Here is a 14,043-nt window from a genome sequence, read left to right as displayed (position 1 = left end):
CTTGCAAAAAAATACTGAAATTAACATTCTGCAGGCCGTACAAACTGGCATTGACCCAATTAAGCACAAGGACAAAGATTTTTGTTTGCCCCTCCGGATGAGAGGGAAACATTTGACTTTCCTGAGCTGCTCTTCCTCCTGCTGTCTCCTCTGAGATCAAACAGAACAAACAACTGCTTATGGTGTTGTGAATATTTAAAGTATGAACAAAGATATTTAAACTGCTAGTAATTAAGCATTCAAATGGAATTAAATATGATAATATATCCGCTGTACAAAAGTCTGACAGGATTCATGTTCCTGCATGAAATGGTAATAAAAAGAGATTTTACTCACATACAAATATAAATGCAGAAAACAGATGCATATAATTCATGTTCACATGCATGCTGTGTTAATTTTAGTTCTGCACGTAAACATATGTTTAAAGCTGAAACTTAAGTTAGTTGTTTAAAATATCCTTCCAGGAACTGGTATACAAAGGACATGAGACAGGAATTTCTGAGTAATTATCCTAGGTTTCATATTGATTCACTGTGTGCCTCCAGGCAAGCACCTTAGACAAGTATTTTTAAACATAGCATCTAATTTTAGATGCTCAATTTGAAACACCTTAAGCTTGATTTTTCAAAATTGGTAAATATTAATAGTTTCAATTACACCACTCAGAGCTTAATATATGAAGTTAGAAGCTCAAAACAGGCAGCTAGTATTAAGATTATTATTAAAAATAATCCTAACCTCTAAACATCATAAACACAAAAAAATGAACATTTTCCTAAGCTGGAATATTTTAGATGAGAAAATACTCATATTACAGGTTTGAGGGATCACAGGGCTTCAAAGCACGTGTGAAAATAATTTAGTAGCGGTTCCTGCTCAAAGCAGCCTGCTCTGCCACTCTCTGAGAGGTGCCTGCATTTGCTGCAGGCACTTTTCAACTGTTCACCAAACAGTTGCTGAAACGCAGTGCATACCAGGCTAAACCATTATCCCTTCCCAGTTAGGCAGCTGGGAGACAGGAATCACTACAGCTAGCCCAAGCTACTCCCCAGAGGCATCTGCAACACAGACAGATGGAGTTTTGACTGCGTCCTCCACCCCCAAATCCAAAGAATTAGCCACTGCAACTGAGCTCATAAAATCAGTGGAGGTTGCACAAGGCTTTGCTCAGACATTTCTTCTTCTTAACCTCCTCCCGCTACATCTATAAGATCTGTTTTACATGTCTCAAACTTTAAAGATAAAAAAAATCCTTTCACATTAACAGCTAAGATTGTAAATTGATTAATGGAATAATTTACAAGTTTAACTATAAAATTTGAAAAAAATTTTTTTTACCTGAATTTGAAATTTTTCCATTGTCAGCTGTTCCTGCATTTCCTGGTGCAACATACACATGTTTTACATGTGGGGACTGGGCCAATTTCCAGGCCAGAGCGTGCTCTCTCCCTCCACTGCCAATCACAAGCACCCGATCAGCCATTAGTCTGCGTAAAACCAGAATGGAAGCAAAACAGCCAGAATTAGAGGAGTGAGGTTAGGACAGCAAGAGCTTCACAGACTGCATTTCCAACAGGTGTGAACGTCACTTTGTTTCAGGCCAGGATTTTCCTATAAGGGTTTTGTTGGTTAAAAAAATGTTGTGTGTGAAAGTGGATAGCACTGGCTTAATCAGGTGTGACATTAATGTAGGTGTCAAACACTGAAACCCTTCAGCACACAAATGTAACCTGCAGGGTAATACTGGTTTTCCTGTTATCAGATTGGCAAATATTCCAAATTATACAGAAGTCTGTGATGTAGGAAGAAAAAAGCCTTATGAGTGACCAGGATGTGACATGTAACCTATATAAGTTCCTGGAGAACCTAAGGCTGCAAAGAGGTTTGTCTGATGAAGAACCAATTGCTCTGTATTACAGCGTTAGGGAGCTAAATAGTGCGACTCAGGATTTCTTAGAAGTAACACCTGAAAGATCTCTAAATACTTCATAGGCTTCATAATATACTTCATAAAAACATACTAAATACTTCATACACTTCATAACACTTCATGAAAAGGAAAGCTTAAGAGCAACAAAACAGGGAAATCAACTTCCAGCTCTGATTCTTCTTAGGAGAGAATAACCACGAGGCAAACAACAGGGAGGACCACGGGCCATAAACAGAGAGAGCTCTCCCTGGCAAGGTACTGAGTGACATTCACGCCTCTCTCATTCCACTGAGTTTCAGAAAAACCTTAACACTCTCTTTGGCTTCAGYGGGAGGTAGATTAACTACCATGAATGAAGGCAGCAATTTCATCATGACCCGATGTAAGCATGGCCTGCCACTGCCTGGTCCTGGTGGTCTCCCAGGGGGCCAGGCCTGCCTCCTTTTCTCAGCTGTGCATTTTTACCCCTTCCCTTACACTGTCATTAGCACTTGCACTGCTGCACTAAGAGATGGCTCTGGAGCTGGTCAAAAGGGGGAAAAAAACAACCCCACTCCTAAGTTAGATTTTTGGTAGCAAGCCACTCTTAAAGAAATGAGGAAGCAGAAACCTAACACTAATGTCCCTTGAGACTGAAGCTGTTCAGCATCTTGGAAGGCAAACTTAATGTTTTTTAACAGTATGAACATGAACTGGTCACAAAAATAAAATGAACTCTCTCAGTTTCACCCCTTCAATGTCATTCCCTGTGTGTGCCCGTACCTCACACATGTTCTATTGAGGTGAATATTACAGCTTTTTCTTTGAGTAGTTTGCAAAGTTAGCCTTTGCTTTTTAAGACCTACTTGTGTATTTCCATATGTATTCTATACATATTTACTGATGCACACCATCTCAAACTTATCATCCCAAAAATGATACCACTCAACTAGCCAGGGAATAGAAGAGTTCACTTAAGCTGGAAAAAAAAAAATCAGAAATTAGTAAACAGCTAGCTTCCTAAGCTGTTCAAAGAATAAGCTGAAATAGTCATGTTCGTCCAACTGTATATAAATTACAAATGATGCCACTGAACTTCTGTGAACTTATTCACAGAAGAAGTGAATAAGCTGAAGAAGCCATTCAGCAAAGCAAAATGCGGTCCTAAGCCCAAGTGGAGCATGTGTTATTTTCAAGAAAAAATAAGAGCTTTGAATCATAACATATACAAAATAACGTTTGAAACCTATAAAAATTGCTTTAAAGCATTTTAAGTAATGGGAATAAACAAAAACAGTTTTGTGCAGAAAGCAGAATGATTTATCTGATTTAAGGACTTTTGCACGCCCAGCAAAGAGGTCTCCGGTCTCTAGTGTACCAACCGTCTCACATTTGTGAGGGGGAGGAACACGTTCTAGATAAGAACTTCAGTCAGATGGAACAACTGGTCTCTGTGTTGTAATCCTAGCAAACGTAACATTTAACCCTTGACCACTCCCCGCGTTTCTTCCATTAAGTGGCTGGTCGTTGACCTGCGTTTGCCAACGCACACAGCGCCTTCCAAGGCAGCCTCCCATAAACCTGTCTGCAATTTGAATGCACACAGGTGAATACACTCCCCTTCCAAAGCGCCACTAGGCAGAACTCCTGGTGGGAGCACAAGAGAATTATCGTAAACAAAAGGGAAAAGAAAAGGAAATGGTTGCTAAGGGAAAAATGCCCTTACCACAGGCATGGCGGAAAGCAGATTTTCAGCCAATTGATGAGGCAGGGCATGGGCCTCAACGCCATGTCAGCTGCTACAACTCGATTCAAAACATTAACCGCTGGCCCCTTACACAAGAGCTGCCTCCCACGGAGAGCTGCTCCGATGGAGCCCGGAGAAACCTGTCTTTCCTGAGGACCTCAACTGTGCAGGGAACAGCTTCTACTCGGAAGGCGSTATTCAATGCATATGGTGAGCCTAACTTCTAAATCCAAGTCTTCTGTAATAAACTTTAGACAGAAAGAGACAGTGAATGTTTTAGAGGGTACTGCAGTGACATTAGCTAACATATTTTAACCCCCTGTTGAAGGAATGATATGCTCAGAGAGTGATCCTTTCAAGCAAAACATCAGGTCAAAAAATATTAATAATAAAAAAGACAAAATAAACATGAATACAAAGATAAAATACAGAAAATTGGCCCTGAATTGTTTACTATGAACTAAATACACTGCAGTTAAAATATAACTTATTTTATAATGTATTTTCAGGTGGGGTTGGCCAATAACTTTCTACTCAGTTGGGTTTGACAAAATACACACGTTGCAAATTTACACAAACATTTTGATTACAAACCTCCTCGATTCCTTGTGATTAACAAAATATATATTGGGATAAAAATTATCAGTTATGGTATACATATTTGGTACACCGAGTTATGATAAACCTCCTTGATACAAAAATTCAAGAAAAAAAAAGAAGGGGAGGGCTACAGTAAAGGGATCTGTTAGATACAGATAGCAACCTAGGACAAAAAAAACCCAAAAAAGAATACTAATAAACATTCATCATGTAGTATCATGTATCTCCTACACTTAAATTAAACCCAACAAGCATGTTTCCAGTCAAGTCCACAAACAATCATCATTAAATAATAAAGTTAAGACCAAGTTTATCAATAATAGGCTGAAATACAGGCTTTACAGCTTTTTCTTACAACTACATTGGAAATGAATGCAGAAACTCAAACCAGAACAGAGAATATACTTACTCTATCTTCTGTGCTGTAAGCAATACTCAAGAGTTCAGATGCGCAAAGAGAAAGGAGAAAGGCAGCCTCCAGTTAAAATGAAGCACCCCCATCCCAATATTACCGCCCCATTGATGACACTGCGTGCTAGCCAATGACTGGGAAACTTCAGCCATGTCAGCTGGGAAGAGAGAACAGACACTTGCACACAAGCGGTCTAGGAATGAGGAGCAAAAACTTCATAGAGCAGAAAACACCCACTCTGTCATTCTAAAGATGCAAAATAAATTCTATCTCATCCCAGTTATTTTTTGCTGTTAAAAAGTGTTCACTAATCTGACTGTAAACATACTCCCTTTATTTAAAAATGTGGCTACGCATAGTCCCATGCATATCAACAGTATGGAAGAATAAAGTGCATGACATTAATGTTCCATTAAGCCTACTGCTTAAAAGTAGTACAATGACAGAAGGACAGGCCTGAAGATCCAGTGACACCGTTGCCAGCCAAAGTAACTCACCATGCTGGCAACTCAGTCAAAGCATCACTTCCCTTTTTCCAAAAGTGATATATTCTAATACTGTTGTCAGGTGGAAAAATATATACATACATACATACATATATATATATATAAAAAAAATCATAAAATTTAATTGGGAGAGGTAAAGAGAACAAGTCATGGATCATATGTTCAAATAAAAATTAACCATTTTTATAATAAAATTTGAATAAAAATATGTTTCATACATTTTTTTAACTTCAAAAACCCAATGTTATTTGTGCATCCCACAAGTGGTGTCCTAGCAACTTTTGTTTAGGGATTTAGCTTGACAAGAACTTCTTCTGGCAGTGAGGTCAGTTTAGGAGACCAAAACTAGCAGTGGTGGCCTTTCTTTTTCTCACCCCTGCAACACGGTCATAGAAAGATGCTGTATGGGCTCTCTGCTGCCCAGCAATTTCTTGTATTAAAAGCAAAAATTCYGAAGAGTCAAGATTTCTGTTTATTTTGTCCCTAATTCAGGAGTCAAAAATTTGTTCTCAAAAGAGTAAAAGCCATTCCCAAGGTAGATGATTTCTTCTGCAAGAATTATCACACACAAAGGTTTGGGGGAATAACACATGAAATTCCTATAACAAGCACAAGCCAAAAAGATTCCAAAACACGGTACATAATTACCTTAATCAACCACTGTCTGCTATCATAAAGAAGAGAAATGTGTTTGTTTAAAAGACGTTTTAAAACAAAGACAGGTAGCATTTCAGGCAAGGGTCTATTTCTAGGTCCTTATATAAAATAGGAACAGGAAAGCAGAAAGAAGCTAATCACTCCACGTATCCAAGAGGAGGGGACATGAGGATACAGTGAAGACAAGTTGATTTCCAAAGCCTATCCCTGAGGTTGCCAGTAGTAAATCAGTGGGGATGAGCATCAGCCTAGAGACCTTTATCCTCCACAGGGGTGGGGCTCACTAAGAAGCTGGGCAACTCCTCCACTAGGTCAGGGCCTGTGGAGCAGAGAAAATAGAGTGAGGAAGGCAAAAAAACCCAAAACAAAACAGTAACAGAGTTCTCCCCATCTTGACTCCTCCACAAGGCATGGTGAGACTTCAAGTACAGGTAGAAGGGAGGGGAGGTTACTAATTCAGTTGCTGCCCCTTCTCAGTATCTCAGGGACATGAGCCACTGACTCTTCCTAGAACTGGTCCTCTGCACACAGACTTGGGGGTTAAACTGAGCTACCTAGGTTGCATTAATACAAAGGTTATGAAGATAACTTTAGAAGCGTAGGAAAATGTAAACTCCTGAAGCAAGCTCTTCCCAAGTTTTAGTTTCATGTCATAAGTAGGTGGTGCAAGTTACCTAAATATTTATCTCAGCTGGGTGGAGCCTCATAATACGCCAGCATTATCTTCTTACTTCACCCCGACTAAAGCACTAAAAAGGTGTAATTAAAATAAGATCTACGCAATTTAGTACAAGCAGCAAGGGGCATCATTGGTGGCAGCTCACTGCTTCAGACAGTATTTTTTTTTAAGTTAAGCTGCAATGCTGTTGGGTTTCCACATAATCCTTGAATGACAGATGTGGGTGGAGTGTGTTTTGTTTTTTGTGAGCCAAATAAACCAAATCTTGAAAACCTGCACGAAAAAACTGTCGCAAAACAAAGTAACTTAAAAGATATTTTTATTAGTGTCTTAGTTTCAACAAAATCTGAGTTGAGAGTGCAGGGACAATGGTAACACTTAGGTATAATTACAACATTGCACTGTGCAGCATCCGAAGTGCTTCAGCCCTTCAGAAAGACCTCTGCCACACAAGGAGGTTTACACTCCGTTATGAAAATTTACACATGCATTTAATGCCACATGCATAACTAGTCTCTGAAATCAATAGGATCATTTTTCAGAATCAGTGATAATTAAGTAACTCATAGTGAAATTAATTCAGTTTCAGGATTCTAACCACATTTGGGGAAGAAAAACAGTCTACTTATGTATGTGAAAATGAATATAGGCTTAGAAACTTTCAATTTTCTTGCTTAAGGCTTTGTATTTAGAATCCTGAAATAATAAAAAAAGGTAAATTAAAGCTGGCATGCAGTGCAATGTTAGGCTACAGCCAATATGGACAGAGGGTGGTGTTTCATAAGACAGCTGGACTCATTCACGTACCTTGTTGCCATTGAAAGAGGATGTCCTGAACCCAGCCACACTTTCCCAGCTCTTTCCGTGCACTGGCTCTGGTGCTCATTTGAGCACAATCGGTTTGCTAAACCATCACAAAACCAACCTGACACAAAAATTTAGGTTTTCTGCTAGCTGAATTGGCTTACTGTGCAGTCAGCCAAGGCCTAGATCCACTACCAGGGAAGGGATGGGATGACACAGCGGGGCAGGAAGAACTTAGGCAGCAACAATCTGCTGGATGCATTCACATGTAACATGTAACTTTAGCTATCTCCTAATTAAAAGTTGCAAAACCTTAATTTCCCAACACTGGGATTCCCAAACTAGTCATAGGCATCCAACTTTCTTTATTTAGAAGATATGGTCCATGCCTGGAGCATCTTAACTCCCACCTTTCCTAGAGCTGAGGCTATAAAACGGCATAGCAGTTAGAGCATTTACCTCAAACACAGGGAATCCAAGCCCAGTGTCACCAAGAAGGCCCAAATCCACACTTCCCCATCCCTGGAAAAGAGCTCTTAGCCCTTGGTTTTAGCCTAAATGAGAAGGGACACTTTCTCTCGAAGTTAGGCAAGAGAAGAAAAAGACTTTAAGACTCCCAGGACAGAGAAAGAACACAAAATGGAGAAGGCTCTGCAACTAGTTGCCACAAAACTCCGTGTAATGTTGTCTTAGGTTCTAATCCTAGAAGACAGAACCATTTATGCATTTTTTCACAGAACAGTAATGGGATAAAATATTTAAAGAATGACTTGCAGCAGAAGCTAAAACTTAGGACTTCTTCCTCCCAGCTGAGGGCTTCAACAGCTAGGCTACCGCCATACCCCCTTCCCATCCTTTACTCAGTTGCCAAACTTGTCAGCAGCCAGGTAGGAGATGTGGTCCAAAATTCTCTCAGACTAAATCCAGCTCTTCCATTTTCTGAATTAACACTCTAATCAGCAGGCTGTTTGATTTCTCTGGTGGTTGTTTCTTAAAAGCAGAGTCCACTGCATGTTATGAGATGCACAAACATTTCAGTACATGTTAGGTGAGCTCCGAGTTAGTCTCCTCAGAGAGCCTTTGCCAACTTCTGGAACCTTGTTCAAGCTTGGACAAGAAACAGAAGATGAAATGTGCAGGCTGCAGTTTCACCAAATGTTGTTTCACAGTTGGCTTAAATTAATTTTTGCTGGTGCAGCTTCCCATTGGTCCCACTCCCTTCTCCACCTCCAATCTCTCATTCCCTCTCCCACCCACACACAAAATTTGTGCAGTCATCTGGATCAGGAAGCCAATAATACTGGAAAACACTACAATAATTATAATAAAATAAATTATAGTAATAAAAAAGTTTTAAGTTAGAGAAGTCCTCTGACCTGCATTACAACATGAGAAATTGCACCATATCACAATGGAAGGGCTGGAAACATGCAACTGGGAGTGGAGGCAGAAGATAGGACCACTTCTTCTAGCAGTACAGGGATCTTGGCTTGGCTGTCTTTTTGAAGCTTGGAGTATCCAACGGACACAGTCTATTTTCTGCTGTTGGGAGGAATAGTCTGGTTCTTCCCCTCTCTCAGTTGCAGAGTTCAGTGCTCTCCACATTGACCCTCTTTTGACTTCTGAGTTAACTCACTCGGTTTACCAACCTGCCAGAAAACCAACTCAGTAAAATAAGAAAAAGGAAATCATTTTCTGTCAGTTTAGTGAACCCAAGCAACTCATTGAAGGATCACGCAATCACAAGCAATCCCTAGAGCCAGTACAAAGGAAGCAGCAGATGCAGGCAGTCAGAAAGTGYGGAAAGAGGTCCTTACTGTAGTAGCAGACTGTTAATCAGCAGAGCTGTCCTGTGAACACCACCCTCAGATCACCTTTGATTGTTCAAGAAACTTTACCACAGTCAGCGGCAAACACTGCTTCACAATTTACCTTCCCCCCTGCTTCTTCCCACCTCTTGCCCCACCCTGTGTATAGTCATCAAGTCAGATCAGAGAATCAAATGAGGGGTGAGAAGGGGGAAAGATCCATGTTTCTCTGCAAATGTATTTCCCCATATGGATCAGTCACCTGAGTTGGTTCACCATGTCAATGGCRCAGACAGCTGTGCTGGTGCAATGCAAGGTACAGGAATAAGCAGCCATAGTGCCTAAACTGGTACAATTGCCCAAGAAGGATCACAGAGCTGCCGCTTTAAGCTAAGGTAGTATGAGGCCCATGCAGAAGGAAAACAATGGAACCTTAGAGAAATTTAAATTTCCTCAGGTTTAAATTCCCTAAAGAGTTGCCTAAGGAGTTCAGATGCTTCCAGGATCAGGCAGCACTTATTTTCTTTTTTTAATTACAGCTTTGGGTTTAAAAATTTTCTTTTGCCCATGTCTTTTATTTAGGACTAATTCCTGGCTCTCACCTGCCAACATAGTGTGGTATATCAGATGTTTTAGACAGCTTTACAAAACAATAAGACTTCATCATTATCTGTGTTTCACTGCAGCATCACTCTAAATGCCAGAATTAGGACTGAGAATACAATAAAGATCTTTGATACCCTGATACAACTGAGAATCTATAAGACAGGAGTCTTGCCTCCAGAAAAGCAGGAGTTGAGAAAAATGGACTTCTGCAGCAGCAGCAGCAATCTGGACTGTTAGAAGAAATAGGTAATTCTACCATAGCAGTTACACCATGTGCCAACTTTATTCTTCGAATAGCTGAATTGTGTGTTTCTTAGGCAAAATGTTACCACAAGTTTCATTATTAAAAATAAATAGGAGCTTCAAATTTTATCCCCCCAGAAAGATTGAATCCTGACAATTCAAACTCTTCCTAAATAGAGCTGAAAGCGTTCAGGGGGCCTTTCATCATCAAAGATGATAGATAAGAACCAGAATGAACAATGGGAGGGTTGGGGGTGAGGGGAATATCATGTGTTAGTATTTCAATTTTACACATACATACCAAAATGAAATATATACTTTAAAGTATTATCTGTGCTCATTAATTCCAAGTTTCCACTGGATAAATTCAAAATAAAAAAAAAAGAGGAGGGCCAGTATTAATGTCGGTAAGCCCCCAACTTTGCAAACAGCAAGGAAAGAATCAAAGCAGGCCAAAGTCCAAAGCAAGAAATGCCAGAAGTTTAATATTTACTTTAAAGCAAATATTTCACCACTTTTTCAAAGCCCTATCAAGCAGAGCAAAATGCACCAATAAGAGTTATGTGCGTTTTATAATACTTTAAACTGGAGTATTTTTGAAAAATGTTACATTTCAAGCTCCCCCAAAGTAAATCTGAACAAGAGAGGCATGGTTAACAAAAATCAGACGACCGGGGGGGGGCAAAAAATCACACCTCCACACGACCCTTTATCGCAGTGAACGAGTAGAGGTGCAGCACCCGGGTTAAAATAAAGAGGCCGGAGCGTTTGCACGAAGCGGCCCCGCTGCGCGGCCCGGCCCGGGCCCGGCAGCCCCGGCCATGCGAGCCCGCCATGCCCCCCGCGGCAGCAGCAGCCCCCGCCATTTTACCCGCGCCGGCAGCGCGGAGCACATGGCCCCGCCGCCGCCCCCTCGCCCCCCCGGCGGGAACGCCTGGCTGCGGGAGGCCAAGCGCCGACAGCGACCCCGGGACTGAGGGGTACGCGGCGGCCGCGGAGCACGCGCTTCTCGGGAGCCAAAGAAAAACTTACTTTCCTTCAGGGAGATTTTAAGCCGCGGGAAGGCATCCTCCCGCCGCGCCGCTGAAAACTACAGTACCCAGGGCGACCCGCGGCATGGCGGCGGGGCGGCGCCGCTCCGGCTGGGCCCGGCAGGAAGCCCAATACGGGTTTGCGCCTGAAGCCCCGCGGACGGCAAAGCAATTTGCCTGAAATTCTTCAAACCTACAGATGTTTGTGGCTGCCACTTGGGGAGCGTGCTGAGCGGGGCCGGAGGGGCCGGTGAGGGGCCGCCCCCGGGCTCGCCCAGGCGGGGAGGTGGTGGGGGACAGGCACAAGGGGGGGTGCAGCGGCTCTCGCTGGGAGGCGATAGCTCCAGCTTTAAAAAAAAAAAAAAAAAAAAAGTACCATTTGTGGATTAATGTTTTTACGATGTAATTTGGGAAACAGAACTTCACGCCAGAGTGCAAAGGTGATAGTGCAGTAAGTTTGCTGGACAGTGCTTTGCAAAGATTACTTTTGCTTTTATATCTTCTCAGGTGGAATCCTCCTACAAATCGTTAAGTATTGAATAGGAGCATATTTCAGCCTGTATTATACTGAACTTCCTTCTTTAGGAAACCAAAGAGTCCTGGGCAACATTTAGTCAAATTTAGCGTTACAATGCTGCAACAGTGCTGTTAATGAAGCCAGATTTCATCCCTATTTTTGCTCTGTTTCCCAAGAGTTGCAAAGTGAAAAATCCACTGTTCTTTGAAATTGAGCTTATGAACAATAGGTTGAATAAATATTGTTCACATATTTTGGCAAACATTTGACTCTCTCTAAATGGGAAGTCACATGAATAAAGTAAGTAGCACTGATGATTGCAGCAGAATTGCTATTAGAAAAGTCACGTAATACTATGTTTTCACATTGAACACTAAATATATCATAAACAATCACCCTGGTCTTGACAAAATCTTTTATTTAAGTCCATTCATCTGAAAACTATGTAACACCTAACTGAATACAGTTCTTTAACTAGAGGCTTATTTACAGCAAAATGAGAGATCTGAAAGGAGAGCTAGAATTGTCAGTTATATTCCTATGGAGCTGTGGATCCTTATTTTTTTGGATAGTGACTTTTGTGGTTACTACTGTGGCTGTGTTCATTTTCAGGGAGCCAGTGTGAAATATGCAGTGTGCACTAAAAGCATTCCCTGGCTATTTTGTACCTTTCTTCATGATTTTTGTGTATAGGTTTAGGCCCATACTGATTGGGTTATCAGTGTACTTAAGCTACTTTGAATGAATTAACTTCAGTTGAAAAGGGTCCCTTTCTGAGAGTAGGTCTACGCTGTGGATTTCTGTTGGCCCGCATCAGAGGTGTGATCCCTGTGTAGTGCAGCTTTTTGGTCAGAAGCCCCTAATACAGACTAAGTTATGCCAGTCAAACCTGCTGTTCTGTGAGCACAGCTGGTTTTGCTTGGAATGGGGAAGTTACGATTATACTGTGCTGAAAGCCTTTGCAGCTTTGTTGTTATGGCAATATCCATACTAGCAACATTTTGCCTGTGTATCAGTACTTGTACATGGGTAAAAGAATGCCTGGTCTAGACAAGACCATCTACATRAGGGGAATCTAAATACCTCTGAAATTGTTCAAGTGAAATATTTTCACTCCGTATCTCACTGAATACCAGAAATTAGATGCAGTATTCTATTARTAACATCTAAAATATATGAATATTGGCATGGCATGATTTGCAAAAGTGCCTATTAAAAATATAGCTACTGTCTATTATAATAAATTGACTGGGACATAAAAATAAGCAAATGGATCCAAATATCAAACCCATTATTTTTCCAAATTTAGTGTTAAGGCAGACCATCTCCCAGCAATGCACAATAAAGAACAGTACTGCTGTTAAAGGGTTTTGCAAATGAGTATTAAAACCACATTGAATTTGAGCTTGACATTGCAACTAAAGGCCTCAGCAACGATTGAATTGTTATATCTAGGTTTTGAGGTATTTTAAATGTTTTTCAGGTGAGCTTACCTCTGAGGTTATCACTTTATAGCACCAGAATAAAGTGTATATGGGGGGAAAATGCTTAGAGTCCTCCAGCCATAGGATTACTCAATTTTACAAGACTGAGGGTGGTAAAAACAGGTTTGGATGCGTACATAGTTGGGAATTGCTTTGAGAGCAGCACGAAGAGGACCCCAGGGTGGCTGGCGTCCGGACAAGCCGATCATAGCGCAGCCCCCCCGAAACACCTCCGACACGACATGGCTTTGCCAGGCGGGCCAGGGCCGGCTTTGAGACACTGGGGCGCTTATTTCATCCCCGGCGGCGGCGGCGTTTTGCTCCTGCTCCTTTCGTGGCTCCATGTGTGACTTCCCCCCTGGCGGCGCGGCCGGCCGTGCCGCCGGGCCCGGCGGACAGCCCCCGGAGCACATGTGCGTGTCACCGCCCGGCTGYCTGCTCCGCCGGCGGAGGGGGAGGGCGCCTCTCGCATGGAGCCGCTCGCTGATTGAGGGCAGCGCAGCGCAGCGCCGGGCCCTGTGATGCAGCAGCGGCGTGCGGGCAGGCCCCCCTGCTAGGCGCTGCCTGCGCTGCACACACGGCGCGGCGGAGGCGCGGGGCTTGGCCCCGCTCCATGGAGACCAATGGCATCGCTCCCACCCACCCCCACGGGCCCCGAGCCCGCCGGCACGCACGGTCGCACGCTTCAGCCCACCATGGCCCCGTCGCCGCCGCTCCGGCCCTCGGCGAGGTGAGTGCCGGCCGCCGCGCTGCTCCGCGCAGGCCGGGCCTGCTCCGGGCCTCCGCGGCCGTCCGAGGCGGCCGCGATCGCGACGGCGGGAGCGGGGGGTGGGGTGTGTGTGTGTGTGGTGGGCGGACGGGGCCGAAGGGAGCGGCGGCCGCTGGCTACCGCGGTGCCCTCCATCAGCTCCCCCCTTTCCCTCCCCTCCCCCCTTTCCCCGGTCTCTCCGGGGTTGCGGCGCAGCTTTTCGGTTTACGGGGGGCCGGGAAAGGAGGGGTGCGTCCGTGTCGGGGGCAGAGCGGCAGTTACGGTTTCA

At 43.0% G+C, this 14,043-nt stretch overlaps 2 protein-coding genes across 19 annotated transcripts in view; one reads left to right on the top strand and one right to left on the bottom strand.

Moving 5' to 3' along the window:
- Positions 1–13,349, bottom strand: part of LOC112971877 (trifunctional purine biosynthetic protein adenosine-3) — a 42,876-nt gene extending 29,527 nt beyond the window's left edge. The window contains exons 1-6 of one of the 6 annotated variants that reach the window (XM_026077724.1): positions 11,007–11,292; positions 8,694–8,966; positions 6,091–8,424; positions 4,669–4,828; positions 3,639–3,907; positions 1,342–1,490 (exon numbers count right to left, since the gene is read on the bottom strand). In XM_026077724.1, the coding sequence (XP_025933509.1) occupies positions 1,342–1,486 (145 nt within the window). In that variant the 5' untranslated portion in view covers positions 1,487–1,490; positions 3,639–3,907; positions 4,669–4,828; ... (1 more) ...; positions 8,694–8,966; positions 11,007–11,292. Of the gene's footprint in view, positions 1–1,341; positions 1,491–3,638; positions 4,829–6,090; positions 8,425–8,693; positions 8,982–11,006; positions 11,293–13,015 lie in introns of those variants that run through there. The other 5 variants (XM_026077727.1, XM_026077726.1, XM_026077723.1 and 2 more) reach the window with 5 other exon arrangements.
- Positions 13,350–13,530: 181 nt separating this feature from the next.
- SON (SON DNA binding protein) overlaps positions 13,531–14,043 on the top strand; it is a 41,075-nt gene continuing 40,562 nt past the window's right edge. For 4 of the 13 annotated variants that reach the window (XR_003255486.1, XR_003255487.1, XR_003255485.1 and 1 more), the window contains exon 1: positions 13,540–13,736. Coding sequence is in view for 7 of the 13 variants with exons in the window: in XM_026077720.1 (XP_025933505.1) it covers positions 13,630–13,736 (107 nt within the window). In the remaining 6 variants the exon portion in view is untranslated. Of the gene's footprint in view, positions 13,737–14,043 lie in introns of all 13 variants that reach the window. The other 9 variants (XM_026077717.1, XM_026077716.1, XM_026077715.1 and 6 more) reach the window with 6 other exon arrangements.

This window comes from Apteryx rowi, unplaced genomic scaffold, assembly GCF_003343035.1.
Source record: "Apteryx rowi isolate R43461 unplaced genomic scaffold, aptRow1 scaffold_46, whole genome shotgun sequence".
In the NCBI taxonomy this organism is placed as follows: Eukaryota; Metazoa; Chordata; class Aves; order Apterygiformes; family Apterygidae; genus Apteryx; species Apteryx rowi.
Note: the sequence above shows the minus strand (reverse complement) of the source record. Positions and strands in the feature narration are given on the sequence as shown.